The 16,541-nt window shown below is 28.8% G+C and overlaps 2 protein-coding genes across 2 annotated transcripts in view; both read right to left on the bottom strand.

Moving 5' to 3' along the window:
- Window positions 1–15,709, bottom strand: part of LOC129981548 (uncharacterized) — a 39,307-nt gene extending 23,598 nt beyond the window's left edge. Inside the window, exons 1-4 of the mRNA XM_056092423.1 lie at window positions 15,588–15,709; window positions 8,526–8,768; window positions 7,028–7,136; window positions 465–606 (exon numbers count right to left, since the gene is read on the bottom strand). Of these exons, the coding sequence (XP_055948398.1) occupies window positions 465–606; window positions 7,028–7,136; window positions 8,526–8,759 (485 nt within the window). The 5' untranslated portion in view covers window positions 8,760–8,768; window positions 15,588–15,709. The remainder of the gene's footprint in view (window positions 1–464; window positions 607–7,027; window positions 7,137–8,525; window positions 8,769–15,587) is intronic.
- Window positions 13,971–15,629, bottom strand: LOC129981550 (BRISC and BRCA1-A complex member 2-like). Its single transcript, XM_056092424.1, has one exon. It carries the CDS (start codon window positions 15,522–15,524, stop codon window positions 14,415–14,417), a length of 1,110 nt encoding a protein of 369 aa, XP_055948399.1. The 5' UTR covers window positions 15,525–15,629; the 3' UTR covers window positions 13,971–14,414.
- Window positions 15,710–16,541: the final 832 nt, after the last annotated feature.

Raw genomic sequence — 16,541 nt, 5'->3', positions numbered from 1 at the left:
ATTAAAAAAATATATTTTTTTCTTTAGATTTAAAATATATATATCACATTTATAGTATTAGATCTTATTTTTTACTTTATAATGTGAGTGATTTCAAAAATAATTATCAGAAAAATGAAAAAAAAAAAATTCTTAAAAATTAAATCTTTAAGACAGATTTTCAAGTTGATAATTTTATTAAATATAATCTGACAAATGATGCATTTAAATTAAGAAGTCCTGATTAATCTTAATTTTAGTAACATGTATTTTATTCAGTACTAATTATTAAAATAGTTACATGTTGTTTGCAGCTAAAAGATGAAACAATCATTATGATTTAATTCTTAATATATTTAATAAATATATTTAATAATTTTATAAAATAAAATGTTATGTGATATTCATGCAATAGAAAAATTAAAAAACACAGTGATTAATCTTTAAAAATGTATAATATTTAATTAAAAGAACATATAAATCACCTGGCATATTCAACAGATTTTTTGAAATGTCCAGGTAAAATTCTCATTTTGCAGGTAACAGGAATTGGCAGTTCATAAGAAGCTTTTTGAACTAATGATCTAATGAGATCCCAGTCGTCTTGCAAGAAGGATCCATAAAAACCTTTGAAAACAGAAATCAAATTCAGTAAAAAACATCAGCAGCAATATATACATTTCTAAATTCTAAAATAAAATAAAAAATTATGCAACAACTAAAAACCATCTATATGTAAAAAGTACCTTTACTGCATATTGAAAGTCACTAAAAAGTTAAAAACGGTTTTTTTATATCAATATTTATTAGATAATTGGAAATTATTGTGATCTAGATACAATTGGGATCCCAGATTTCTTTTACTTACTGAAAAATAGATTTTCCAGAATTGTAAAAAATTGCCATCTTCCTCTAATTTCATTTACACAGGGGCACCAGTTATTTCAATCTAATTTAAATTCTAAACGGCATCTCATATAGCCATGGAAGTAAGGTATACTAACCCTATTAGCACAAGACATTGTACAATTTTCTCACAATGTTGTTCGATGTTCTGAATGTCGACCAGTATCGGGAAGATATCGTAACAATGTTGTTTGGCATTTTGTGCTAATAGGGTATGGTAAAGAGAGTATGCTGGATTTATTGAGACAGGCTGCAACGATCCTAAAGGTATCATCGTAGTTTTTTCGAGTTATAGTCTGTGTAATTTCTGTAGGCGTTTCAAAGACACTCGTTTTCCCTACTCTTCACTCTTTCTCTTTCTCTGTTGCCACGGTTTCGACAAAATGTGTTGTTGTTTTTTTCCACGCCAGTACGTTTCGGGAATACCTTACCTTCAGAATACCTTAACAGCAGTGTAAAAACAAAAAGAGTAACACTGTTATCTGCCTCAGCGTTGCCAGGCAAACAACCAGTAACGAGATAGAAAATGTGACCTTCAACCGCCTACAGAAAATACACAGACTATAAGCAATGAGGAAGTGGAATTTAAGCAACGGAGAAAATAATTATTAAAAAATCTGAAAAAAACACTAAGCAGGATAGAAAATATTTTTCAATTTTAAGACGAAACCTTTTTCAAATCTCGGAAAGTTCATAATTTTAATTGTGAATATATCCACCATTTTTACAGATAAGTCAACGAAGCGTTTTTCTGTGTTTTTATTAAGGTATAGTTATGATTATCTTGTATAGAATCGGTCGCAATCAAAGCCTCCTTAGCATATGATAATGATTATTCTTTAAAAGGATAGTGTCTCGCATTATATGGCGAATTTCCTTCCTGAAAGAAGTTATAGGCCCTGTGCATTCCAAACATTTTTTGTTATGAAAAGTGGAACCATGTTCGACTCTAGGCGACTCGGCTCCTTAATTAGTCATTGAGCTATTTACTCAAAACATCTTCCTGTACCCCTCAATCGTAATATGGATTCCTTCCATAACATGAGAACAAAATCTCTGTATTTGCGTCATTTTGATGAGAGCTCAAAGTCTTGAACCTCAAAAGTAATGTCGTAAAGTCTTTATCCTTGAGTTCTTAATCCTTGATCAAAAATACGTTTGTGGTGAATAGCGTATAAGCTAGAAACAGCTCTTCTACCCGAACAGCTGTTTTGGTAAAATGGTTTAGTTACTGGACTGCTAACCACAAGGTCCCAGGTTCTATCCTTCGTCCATCACCTAGCGCATTCCTTAACCGCTTCATTGGTGACCTCGGACACACTTGGCGCATCAGCACCCACACACGCTCGCCATAACGCTTGGCGCTATTCAAACTGGGTACAGGCCCATTAAGACAACAGCTACTAATAACTCAATACATCACCACTCAACAACCATATCGTTCGTCTCCCCTTCGACTCACTGGAGGGAGAGTACTGTGGTGAATAGCCTATAAGCCAGTAACAGCTCTTCTACCCGAACAGCTGTTTTGGTAAAATGGTTTGGTTACTGGACTGCTAACCACAAGGTCCCAGGTTCTATCCTCGCGCATCGCTTATCACTTCACGTTCTACGTCCAAAATACTTGGGGGAGAAGGTGAGAGATTTTCTGAAAATCCTCCTTTAAAAAATGGCATAAAGTAAGATTACAAAATGGAGTTTACGAAATGGCATAAATAAACTACATAGCACATTTTCTGGCTTTACTTTATTAGACAATTTTTAGCATCATAAATTCGGTATGGATTTTGCTGAGCTTCCAAAATTCATAAAAGATCTAGTTACTACATTCTTTATTTTGATTGATTAGATGTTGGAGATATCCCATGACATTTCACCAGAGTTTAGAAAAAATGATATGCAAAGTTTCAGCTTTGCGGTCTTGTAAGAAAATAAAAGATGTGAATTCAGTTGTATTTTATCGAGCTGTACTACATGCAAATGCTACGATAGACAGAATTTCGTCCCAGTATTTCTGTTCGACATCTGTATACAGCGAAAGAATTTCTTTTAAAATCTTGTTCAGACCATTTGCTTGACGGTAATATACCGCTAGCATCCGATGAACAAAATTGCAGAGTCTGTTTATTTCGAATTTGACTGGGAAATTGTCCTCTGTCGGTAATCGTCCCCGGCGCTCTATGCTTCAAGCGGAGTAAGCAAACTTATTTCCTCATTCAAAAATTGTGGTACTTCGGATGCATCAGCAGATGGTGAAGCTTCTGCAATGGTACAGATTAAGACTGGTACATATAATGAACTATTTCTTTCCGCCAAGAGATTTAGACGGTCTTCCAAGCAGATCCATATCTAAATGATGAATATACTTCTATTGGAAGCATTGTCATTAAGCGATCAGATAAGACATTAAGCGATTAATGATTATACTTCTTTGGCATTCTTTACAAAATATCACATAACAATGTACGCTTTGATACGAAAAAAAAAAATGAAATCTTTATCGTGATCTATCTACGTCTTCGGAAATCACAAATAAGCATCTGTTAGTGCATAATGAAAGGGTCGAAGAATCTTTAATCGCAAATATTTAGGAATAATTATAAGTTATCTTTTTCCTGAAAGATCGAAATTTCTCTTGCACGAGATCTTATCCATTAACTCAATGTCTTATTTGTTATCTTTTTGTGACTTTTGGCATGATTGGATGTTTGCAGATATCCAGCCCTAAGTTGACGACACCGTATCAGAAGAAATATTGGAGTAATAACACTTATTTCCACTGATATGGTGTTATTCTCAATGGGAAAAGGTTATCGACTTCTTGGTGTTTCCACTTTTGAAATAATATCATATTATGCAAGTCCTAAACCCCATCTTACCGGTATTCGAGAAAAATCCTTTAAATTCGCCAACCAAATAATGAATGAATGTCATGATAGTCGTAAAAGATTTTCCCAAATAAATAAGGGCGAAACTTCGTACAGTTAAAAAACACTCTCTTTCAGGGGTTACTTTTTAAGATTTTGGTAGAATTCTAGATACATAAACTATTTTTTTTTTTTTTTTTTTTTTGTCCTGTTCTACCGTTCGACATTACACACAACACAGTATTAATTCCATAGTCAACTATGCCAGTGTGCATTTCAGTGAATTGTTTTGTCAAATATACTTTCTATGAGTTCGGAAATAAAAGCCAATTTGAGATTGTTGAAAACCTTTTCTTGAGTTAGAAGTTGTCATTTTTATTTAGTTAAATAGGATTGGCCCTTATAACCAGTTGATAGTATTGGGTTTGGATGCATACCCTATTACAGGGGTGGCGAATCTTTATGGATCAACGTGCCATTTTTTCTAAAGAAATGTTTAATGAGGTATAGACGTGCCGTCAAAAAATTTTGACTCGTGATTATTGTTATAAAAACAAAACTAAATACTAACAACTCAAAACTCTTTATTTACTACGAAAAAATACATTTTGCACTGTATAGAAGTAAAAGTTTTAGTTATACAATTAATTCAAATTAAAGTAACGTCTGTTTGACTTCTGTGCTTGCAGATTAGATGACAAATAACCTATATTAGGATTGTGGAATGTTACTTTTAGCAGAATGCATGCTGAATTGGTGTCATCTGCCAAACGATTTCTAAGAGAGTCTTTAATGCTACTTACCTCTGACAATAATGATTCATAGGCATAGGTGGATGAAACTATGGTTAAAATAGCATGAGCCAGCTTCTCTTTTGTCTGAAACTGAATTCCATGTTTCCAAAATTTCGTTACTGGCATTTTTACTTATATTGCTGTTTAATCTTTTTGTTTCAATCAATTCCAACTCTAATTGTTTAAATAAATTTTTGAATCTATATGGACTGGAAATCAATAAGCTGCATTTCATATACTTTAATTTCCAACTAATAGAATTGGGACTAATTCAATTCATGAAATGAAGTCACATCAGGGTACATTATAAAATTTGAGCGTTTCCAATAATTCTTTGAACTGAAAACATCTCGCTGAGAATTCCTTGATTGAAGAATCAATTACGGAAATAAATTCTTCAATAACTATATCAAATTTGGGAAGTACTTGTAATTTCTTGTAATAATATCGTTCCTGAAAACCTGCAGGCCAGCGCCAAAAACACGAATGAGATCCATCATGACGATAATTGTTTTATTTGTGTCTTGAAGCTTTACTTTCAATTCATTGAAATGTTGGCATGTGTCTGTAAGAACATCAATTTTGAGAGTCACATAATATCCAATAACTGTGAGTATTGTTCAATTCCCCCCTCATTTTGCAGAAACAGTCTGATTTCTTCCAAGCAGTCAACAAATCTTTGAAGTACGTTCCCGTGGTTCGACCAGAGAACATTATTATACATTAGTAAGCCCTTATACACCAAGTTGATTTCACTCCACAAAGCCTCAATTAAAGTCTTTTCGCTTACTTCATACCTATTCCATTATTATCAAATCCTTTATATTATCAAAATGTTAAACCACTCTCAGAACACAAGGCTTGTTGGTGAATAATGAAGTGGAATTCAAGAATCGAATACTATAGGTCTGTTTGAAATAAACTAATGAAAACATTTTCTTGCCCACCATATTTGGAGAACCATCAGCTATTACTGAAACAATTCTTTGCAAATCAATTTCTTTCTCAGCGAGCGAATTTTTAACAGCCGTACAAATATATGTGTTTCTTAAAAAATGGAATGGGAGTCGCGTTTGTTCGTAATACTTTATAGTGAACTTTGTTATTTTGAACTAAAATGCAAAACCGTTTTGATCGGCGGCGTGCCCAAAATATTGTGTCGCGTGCCACAATGGCACGTGTGCCACTGGTTCGCCATCCCTGCTCTATTAGCACAAAATACCTAACAACATTGCTACGATATCCTCACAATTATGTCTGGTATTCAGAATATTGATTAACATCGTGGAGGTATCGTAGTATCGAATAACATCGTGGAGGTATCGTAGTATCGAATAACATCGTGGAGGTATCGTAGTATCGAATAACATCGTGGAGGTATCGTAGTATCGAATAACATCGTGGTAATACTTTGTACTAATAAAATAGTCTGCCTTCGATTAGACACCACCCATTTTGTAGTTTATATTGTTTCAAATAAGAGCCGTGCTTCAAATACTGAATAGTATGATATTTATCTATTATTAAAACCACGTCAAAATTTTAATTACATTACCTTTAATCAAACTTCGGAAAATCATCCAATTAAAATCCTGAACATGTAATCATAACTTGTATTTATACAATTTAAATTAATTTTATAATTAAATTGTGCATTTAAGATGAAGAACTTTTTTTACTTTTTTATGAAGGTGTTTCAAATTAATTTTAGAAGGAATTTTATTGTAATTAATATGAGATAATTAAATATAGCAGTACCTTACAAGGGATTCAAGGAATAGCAACATAAATAATTGGAAAGTGAAAATAATGGGAAATAGGTAAAAATGCCGAGGAAAAAAAAGATGCAAACATTTCAAAAATACGCATTATTAATAATATAAAGTATTTCACGCATATTTCTAGCACTTGCCACAAATAATTACCAATGGAAATTAATCGTTGATGCTACTGAATCTCTATAATTTTGTTAATCCATTGTCTCAGATAACGATCTCTTTTAATTTGTTCTTCCTTCACAATTTGTGTATGGAATTATTTAAAATGTAATAGATGCTCTTTCTCTGCATGAATAATTTAAATTTCAACAATTATCATTTTATTTACAATAGAAGAAAACTGGTTTCAACTGTTAAATACAATTACTACTTACCAGAATAAAGTATATTGCAAAAGGAATTTCTGTTCGCATTAGTTTCCCAAATTCATATAAATTATCAAAATTATTTTCACTTCTTTGGGTCCTTTAAATATTTCTAATTAGTTAGTTATAAACACAGGAAACCTGAGAAGACCAATAATGAGTATATAAACTGAGTAAAAATGCTAAAAATAGAAACGTAAAACCAGATAATACTCGATATCAAGTATCAACATAAGTATAAATTTAAAATAAAATTTAATCAGCATTGGATGAGTTATAAGCAATTAAAATTCACTTTTAAGTGAAAAATTAAACAAAAATAACAAATAAATACTAACCTTTCTTAGCTATAGCTTGAGGACAGCCTAAATTCAAATCAATTGCATTGCATTCAGATGCCACCATATGTGCAGCAGTGACAAATATATCAGGATCATTTGCACAAAACTGTCAAAAAGCGAAAAAAAAAATCTTACTATTTTTAATATAATAGCTAGAAGAATAAGCAAAATATAAAATAATCAAATAGGCATAATGAATTTGTACATCTGTCTACTTAATCTGAGTTAATCATCATGCATGCTACTGCTAAAGTGCAGAAACCTTGGAAACACTTCGATAAGGGCCATATGTGTTGATAGACTTTTATTATTCGCAAATATTTCAGTCTATATATGAGTGGAATATGTATTCAGATGAGTGGAGTATATATTACGATGTTGGTGATGTTTATCGGTTTTTACTTTTTATTTCACATGTGTCTAAGTATTTTAAGAAATATATTATTTTTCATTCCTTCCATTTCTATTTCATTACATATAATTAATTAATTTCTTATATTAATTTATCGCATTTATAATAAATAATATATTTAGTGATAGATTGGTCCACTCGGCATATGATAACTAAAATTTAATCATTTTGATGCTTATCGAATGTGAGCGAACTTTCAACAAAATAGAGTTAGTCATGGCAATATTTCCGTTTCTGTTTTGGTAGCGTGGCAATATGCTATGCTGATAAAATGGGCAATATTAATAGAAATGAATACATAGCGAAATGATAAATGCTTTTTCTAATTGTATAATTGAATACGTTGTCCTTTATTTACATTGAATCACAATTTAAAAATGTTTCTTCTTTCATCTTTTCAAATATTCAATTACTTCGATTGTCTTAAAAAGTTATCTCAATTAAATCGTTTTAAATATTTTTTTTTTTTACTCATAAGATAATTTGATATGATTATTTTAACGATAGTTTTTCACTCTATAATATTCTTTTATATAATGCTTTTTAATACTATAATTTTCAATACCATTCGCTTTCACAATATATCTGAATGTTGAGTTATGCTTTAAATACCATTATATTAATGATGGTGTAAATGCGAATTTAGCGTGTAAAAGCATAAATATTGTGTGTATGCGCTCGCGCGAATGTGTGATTAGCACCGTAACAGAAAATTCCTCTTTTTTAAAGAAATTCCGATAAGTCAGTATGCTGAAAGAGCCTATTTATAAGTTATTATTGCAATAAATAAATAATAAAATCGCGGTATATCAAGAAATATCTGAAACGATATATCGAGATGATGAAATTCATTCATCGCCCAGTCCTATCACTAATATCGAACAAAAATTAATATTCAAACATTTATTTAATAATATTGAAACTTAACACTGAAAATATTAAAATAATTTAAAATCGCGGCGTAACCTACACAAAATTTCAATCAGTGAAAAATATATTATAAAACTGCGTTTGTACAAATATGAAATAAGTGCTACATAAAAGAGAATAAAAACATTTGATTAGTTAATAAAGTAATCTTACTTGTACAATTAGAGGCCTATCCTCACAACAAGTAGAAAAATTATCTTTTCTGTATAAAAAATCCTGCGAATACTGCAAGCTGTGAAGCATGGGGGAATAACACAGCTGAGAACCATATTTTCGACAGAGCATCCTGAAAGCAAGTTCACTCATATCGACCATGGGAGCTGCAACATACTGTGGGCTATGTAGAACATTTCTCCAAAAATCGTATCCAGTTGGTTTTGTAGCCATTTTTGAAATCTAGGAAAAGAAATTACTTCATAGCAATTAGAAAAAGAAATTAACTTAATAGGCACACATCTAAAATTTAACCACATTGATATCAATGAAGGAAATAAATATTTTATTTAGAAAATGCAGCATTTTTTCATTAGTGCAATCGTATTCAAAACATCAGCCAAACATGCAACACTGCCATTAACACATAACCTATTTTAGTCTTTCATTATGAAAGGAAAGTATTGTGTGGCTTACTATAGGCAACGATGATGTTTTTTTTTTTTTTTTTTTTTTTTGGTAACTGTTGTCAGGTTAAGTGATAAATATTGAAAATCCCAGCTCGATAAATAATAGTCTTATTAACATAATACATAACAAAATATAGGAAAGATGTTGTATTAGTTGTATATACAAAAAAGAAAAATTCATATGTAGCAGAAAAATAAATATAATAAATAACTTTATTCATTGCAAATAAATTCATTTCAACACCTCACAAATGTAAATATTCTGAAAGAACAGTTTAATAAAATATATGTCAATTGTTAGATTTAAAAGTCTTTAATTTATGTTAATAAACATATACTTAATTGAATAGTATAGTTTGGTTTTACTTATACTGTTTTGAAGTAATACAAAAGTTATTTCATTTTGGGCCACATAATTTTTAGTTACAACAAGTACAACATATGAGAAACCACTTCCTCCCAAAAATTTCACAAATCAATGATAGAATTGTTTAATAATCAATGGCATATATCATGAGCACCAAATGTACAAGAATAACAAATCTTGTGATGGAAGATTTCCACTTGGAATCCATTGGTCACAAAGACAAGACCTTGCCATTAATAACTATATTGATATTTGACTATTAAATATATACTAAAAATTTTCCAAGGCTAGGAAATTTTAAAATACATATCTTGCTATCCAAAATATATTTATATTCTTCATTTAAGGATTTATTTTTTTAGAAAAGCATATGAAAAATTCAAAATTATCTACAAAACAAACATGTTATTTGAAATAAATCAAGTAAATGTCATAAATTCACATATCTAAAAAATTAGCTTTATTTCCCATTTTAAAAGATCCACAAAAGTCAACCAGAATGGCAACTTTTAAGTTGTCACCATTAATTTTTTTTAAAATTTCAATTCATAAAGTTAAGACTATGTTTATTTTCCTTACCATTTGCATCATCGCAGTAACTGAAAATTCATATAATTTGAATATAAATAAAAGTGACCATGGCTATATATCTGTGTGTGTGTATTCCACATCATTCCTACACAAATTAATCTAATGCAACCAAACTTCACCCACTTATTATCTAAATCATGAAAAAGAATACTACCCACTTTTTCCAAATGCAAAATTTAAATAAATATTTAAGTAATTAAATATTAACAGAAATTTTATTGTTCATTTACAATAACTTTAGAGCAAATTATTAAACAAAAAAAATTTAATACTATTTTAAAAATTCAAAATTTTACCTTTCAATTATATCAATTTTTTTGCCCTATAGAATTTATTTCCTGTATTTCTATTAATTCTTCAGAATTTAATAAATAATTGATTAGAAGTAATTTTGAAGAATATTCCATCATTCAGCAAAAGTGAGACTTTGAACTACTTTACATTATTTTTTGATATTTCTGTGTTACTTTTGAATTTTTCTAAATTTTCTTCTAATTCTAAAATTTATTCTAAATTCTATTCAAATTCCAAAATTCATTTAATTAGATTAAAAAATTAATCTCCTTAAAATTTTCAAACTAAAAAGAGTACAGAACTTTGAAAAGTGAAAAGTTTGGATTAGTGATCAGAATAATATATAAAAGAAATATATAACTTAATTAAAAAATGTGTCCCATGCGTCAATTTGGGTTTGATTTTTTTTTTTTGGGGGGGGGGGATCTCGAACATGGTCTTGAAACAACAGAAAAATCATCAATAGCTCCAAAAATTAGTTAAAATTTCCTTTGATAAAAAAAAAAAAAAAATAATCATGATTTTACCATATTTGTGTGATATTTTCTAAAAATATCATCCCACAAAAACTATTTTTATGCCATTTGGGAGTTCTTAAAAATTACTTTTGAGTGACATAAATATCATTTCTATATATTTCTCTTGTTGTAATAAATTTTTAAATTCCATTTTATACATAATTTGTAAAAATATTTTTTACTGTTGATGTTAGATACAAAAGAAAAAAAAAACTCTAGCTAGAATGCTTTAGCATTAAAGAACATTAACAGAAAAATTTAAAATCAATAATTCAAATCTGACACAATCATTGATTTAGTTTATTATTAATGTTTATTTATTAATGAAAAATTATTAATGTTTATTATTAATTTTCATGTTTATTTATTAATGAAAAATTAACTATTTAATTATTTCCTATTTCATCAAAATCTTTCACATATTTCAATATTTCTGAATAAAATAAGAAGCATTCACATGAGAAATATTAGTAATTTATGGAGAAAATTTGCTTTGTTTAAAAGAAGTTTTTAAAAACAACTGGTTCAAATAATATTCTCATTATAATTAAAATTTGTTCAGATAATGAAAGGATTTCGTATATTATACAATATTTTGCATTAAAAATATTGGACACATGCATTTTAAAACCTAACACCACCAAGTATTTTAGCTGAAAATAAATAAATATTTCATTTTTAGCCTTAATATTATTAAATATAAACCACCAAAGAATAAATATCAAATTTGCATGTAATAAAAAATAATGTTTCAAGATAAGTAAAATACATTTAATCATTAATTTGCAATTTTCTTTTTCATTATATAAATTCGTATCATTTTTAAATAATATTATGTTCTTCAAATGCTATTTATTAAGTCTTATAAATAATAATAATTTTCCAAATCAAGCTGAGCATTCTAAATATAATCAAGTTGAAAGCAATTTTATTGGATAAAATTAACTGGCAAAAAAAAAAAAAATTAGTATTCATGCCAATAAAAATCCATCAAGATCATTTTAAGTACAAATAAATATACAGGATCTTTAAAGGCATGATTGCAAATAAATGATTTTCTAATATATATATTAGCTCTTCGTTACTTAAAGGTAATTACATATATATATAAAAAATTCAGGTTAAAAAATGTCTGGTGAAGTTCTAATCCTTGATAATAAAATATTTTACAACTAAACCATTTTTTTCTAGTTAATTTTTTTAATAGGCAGGATGGCATATGTTCCATTGTCCCTTAAGGATCCCCCAAATTCTAATGCAACTTTTGCCATTTATCATATCTCCTTTACATCAAGAATATTAAATTGGTTATATAGCCCATTTTCTTTCAATTGTTAAATCTTTCCCACAAACAATATTCAACCCCGGTGATTTTTACAAAATTTTAATGAATATCATCTTTTTTAAAAGCTTCAGAACAAAGCTGGCCACCTGCTTTCAATAAGAAAAATTTTATCATCTTTCCTAGTTGTTATAGAAAAGAAGAAATAGGAATTCAGTATTAGTGCATGTATTTGTAATTATTTATAGTCTATGTATTTTCTGTAGGCAGTTCAAGGTCACATTTTCTACTGCATTACTGGTACCAGACAACCAATAAAGAGGTAGAAAATGTGACATTGAACCCCCTATTGAAAATACACAGACTATAGTTCTAGTAACGAAGCTAGACTCAAAACCTACTAGTGGCCACCAAATTCAGCAAAAAACATCATTAATAATAATAATTAAAAAAAATTTAACTCCTATAGTAAATTATCTTGCAAAGAAAAACTACATGGATTTTCATTGAATATATCATAAATAGCCCAGTTAAGTCATTAACAGCCCCCAATACCTAACAGAATATGGATATATAAGATAATTGGAGTAAATGATAAACTAAAATGGATACTTGGACATTCTGAGAAATAATGCATTTTGTTGAGAAAGAAGCAAATGAAAATTTAATTATCTAGACTTTACATGATCTGAGAAGTTACAGAAAACAGGAATATCTTTATTTCAGCAGCTCTATTCGAAATTTAGATCAAGAATTTTTTTTTAAGTATATATGTAATTTTGCAGAATTATTTTTTCAAAATAAGTTTATTTTAGTTTGCTATAAATTACATGCATTTTCATTATACATGTACTCATTTCATATAATGGCAATTTATAAGAAATACATAAAACAATTTACACAAATCAATCATAGCATTCAAACAAAATAAAAACAACCAATTCACAAATTCAACTGCTGTCCCCTATCAGAGGATGAAACTTAGATGTGTGATATGATAATTTCATCCGACTTTATTTAATTTCAATTACTGATAAAAGAAATTGGGCTTTCAAAGATTGAATTTATTTTGAATAAATGCAGTAAATGTTAAGAAATTTCCTTTGTAGCAAAATTTAATCTGAAAATCATTATCTAACAGTACAAATAAGAACAAATTTTGGTATATAAAAAAGTTTGAATTTAAAATTACTTTTAGAACATTTTAATAAATTTCCAAAGGCATTACAACTTTTTTTTATTATTAAAAATATTTATATATCCACTGAAATATTTTTGCAGTAAAATAATAAAACAAACATATAGTTAAAAAAAAAAAATTAAGGTAAACAGATGTTATCCTACCATCCCCAAGAGGGTTAAGTGATTTAATATATTTAAAATAGGATATTTAATATACAGTATTTGAATTTTTAAATTTATAAGCTACAATTAAGTTATTGAAAGATCTTAATATTCAATATAAAAATAGTATGGAAACCATAAGCTCTTAAACTGAACTCAAATGGCAAAGCATTTTCAAACAGAAAGCATCATGTGATTAAATAAAAGAAAAAAAAATCAATAAATTAAGTATGTATGTTGGAATGGAATATATTTTTTAACCTAAAAAAATAATTATAAAAGTCAGCAAGTAAAGCAGTTGAAAGTTACCCTTTGTATAATGTATATGAATAATGCTATGTATTTGAAAGCAAAAGCACTGACAAAAAGTTTTAAGATTAAAATTATAGTTAAAAAGAATTTCCACAGGTTTAATTATATTTAAAAGAATTTTAACAGATTAAAATATGAGAATAAAAATTAATAATATTAAGCATCATTAATTTTTTTTTTCAAATACTGTTTAATAAATTTAAGTTGAGTTACTTATGAAATTTGAAAAATTAGACACAATTGTAATTACATATAAGTTTTATTGTTAGCATATTTACACAAGAAAAATTACACATTGCACATCACACCAGGAGTTATTTTGTTCAAATACAACTTTTTCAAAAGTTACATGTGGTATCACTAGATACTTCATATAACAAAAAATATTAACAATATATATATATATACAGAGGATTCACAAAATGTACACATTATATATAGAAACAATTTAAGTACAATATATAGAGCTGACATAGAAAATTTGTAAGATTTAAGTAAATATAAACTAGGAAATAAAATTAATTTTAACAACATTTCACTCGAAACATTTCTAAATAAGATTTATAGAAGAAAATAACTGTACCTCTATAAAGTGCAGATATTCATAAATCAAGCATATAGAAACAATCAAGCAAAGTGAAGACAAAATTTAAATCAATCAGTATAAGATTATTTCACCATCAAAATAAATCACACAAATAATGAAAAATATTAAGGTGAAGATCCATTTTGAACAGAATTTTGCTGAAATACAACAGCATACTGCTGAATAAATTCAACAGTTTTTTCCAGCATTATTCTAACTGACCAACCTTGATTATACGGATAATTCATCACAGTTGTCGAATATGGTTTTTCAAATGTTGAGTGATAGATTGAACGAAACGTGAAGGATGGTTTTCCTAAAGGAAAATTCTGAGGCAAGTCAATATGAAATATAAAATAAAACCCATTTTGTTCAAACAAAAATGTAGCTTTAGAAGCCAAATCCCTATCAAATTCTAAATAACTTCCCTCAAAATATTCCAAGAATTCAAAAAGGTATTCCATCCTTTTCTCAAAGTTATATGCAACCATTTCAATCCGCTTCTTCAGCGATTCTTGCACAAATGGTACATAGTCCATGAGACATCCATCAGCTGAAAATGCTGGTATACGCCAAGACAGAGGAGAACCCAATGCATGTTCAATTTTTGGAGGAAGACAAAGTTTTGGTGTGATTTTGGTGCCTTCTGAACCATTGAAAGTAACCAGAAGCAATGCTGTGTCACCAACCTCATTCTTGTATATTTTAGGAATTCCTGAAAATTGCACTCCCAGACGAATTAGAAAATGTATTGGACCTTCCTTTTCATCAACAACAAACACTTCAATATCTTCCTCTGTGATATTTGTTTCTTGAGTTAAGGTAGAATACTCGAACTGAACCCTGGAATATTTTTCTAAGCGAGATGCTTGAAACTTCCGATAATGTTGCAAGAGATCTCTTAAAATAATATATAGCGAATTTGGTTTCTTAGGATCCCAATCCATAAGACTTGTAATACAGTCAAGGCTCACAAAATCTGGAGCATTAGTGAAAATGAAATCTGGTGGACATGCAGGAGAGTTTGCTTGAAAAATTACATCCCAATCAACAGAATGACCACCGTAAGGAATGACCAACTTAAATCTGTCGCAGTAATTTTTTTTCACCCAAGTCGCACCGGATGGCATTGGATTTAAGATCTTTATAGGTCCAGGACATATTCCTACCTTGCCGTGTTTTATAAGTTCCTCTAACTGCGTTAAAACGTGAGGAGCGAACCATGTTAAAGACATATTAATTAGCCAGTGTTTTGAAGAAAAAAAATTTAGCAAAACCTAGGAATAGTAAATAAATACCTTTCGTTTTTCACTTCACTTGGTGTCGCTGTTCTCCCGGTCTTGCTTACTGACGAGTTGAGAGGTGACAGTATGAAAACTTTTACCTTGCGAGGATAATAGCATTTCCAGCTAAAGATCTTACAACCCAATCAATCAATCAAACTTTTACTTCTCAAGGCAACTGGCTATTGATTAATTATAAAATAAGCAAAATAGAAAAGGCTCTTCCAAATTTTTCACTTAAAATAATATCTCAAACCAAGCAACGATTAGTCTGCTGATTAATTGAAAGAGAATACCGTAAATCAGAATTTTCTAAAAAATGTTCTATTCATTGGAAAAAATTTACGGATCTCGTATCGTCAGCATAATTTTACCCAAGTAAAGCACACATGCATAACTAAAAAACTTGCTAAAGTAATAATACAAAATATTTTAACCATTATTGAAGAATTGTAAAAAGTAAATCGCATATATAATAGCCTTCACTATCCATAACGCTGGCGTTAAAAGAACCAGTGAGACATTTTAGTAATAGATTGATTGATTTATCTATGAATGCCTAAAGCTAAACATGAATAAAAATTAGCTACGGAATCGTGCATTTCCCATTCCATTTACATTTTTAATGCTGAATTTTAGCAAAAAAAAAAAAAAAATGAACTGTACTTTTAAATTGAAATTTGGAATTTTATGCTGCTTTGTTATATTCTTATTTAAATATTGCAAAGAAGTTTTCTATTTCGAAGTTGTTTTTTTTTTAATATTTTCGTTCAGTATTTTTTTTTTTATTTCGTAATTGGAAACGCATCTTTTTATGTTATAGTAGTACATATTACTTTTATTACCATAAAATTTGCAAAAGCAAAGTGGTATTATTTTTATCCAACATTAGAACAAATATAAAATATAAGAATTTTATAATATCACGCATAATTTTTTTCAAGGTAGTGAGCAATGTTGCACAATACT

The sequence above is a fragment of the Argiope bruennichi genome, chromosome 8 (assembly GCF_947563725.1).
Source record: "Argiope bruennichi chromosome 8, qqArgBrue1.1, whole genome shotgun sequence".
Classification (NCBI taxonomy): domain Eukaryota; kingdom Metazoa; phylum Arthropoda; class Arachnida; order Araneae; family Araneidae; genus Argiope; species Argiope bruennichi.
This window is presented reverse-complemented; position numbering and strand designations above follow the sequence as displayed.

Coding starts and splice junctions, on each gene's coding strand:
- LOC129981550 (XM_056092424.1), bottom strand. CDS start 15,524: ATGTCTTTAACATGGTTCGCTCCTCACGTTTTAACGCAGTTAGAGGAA.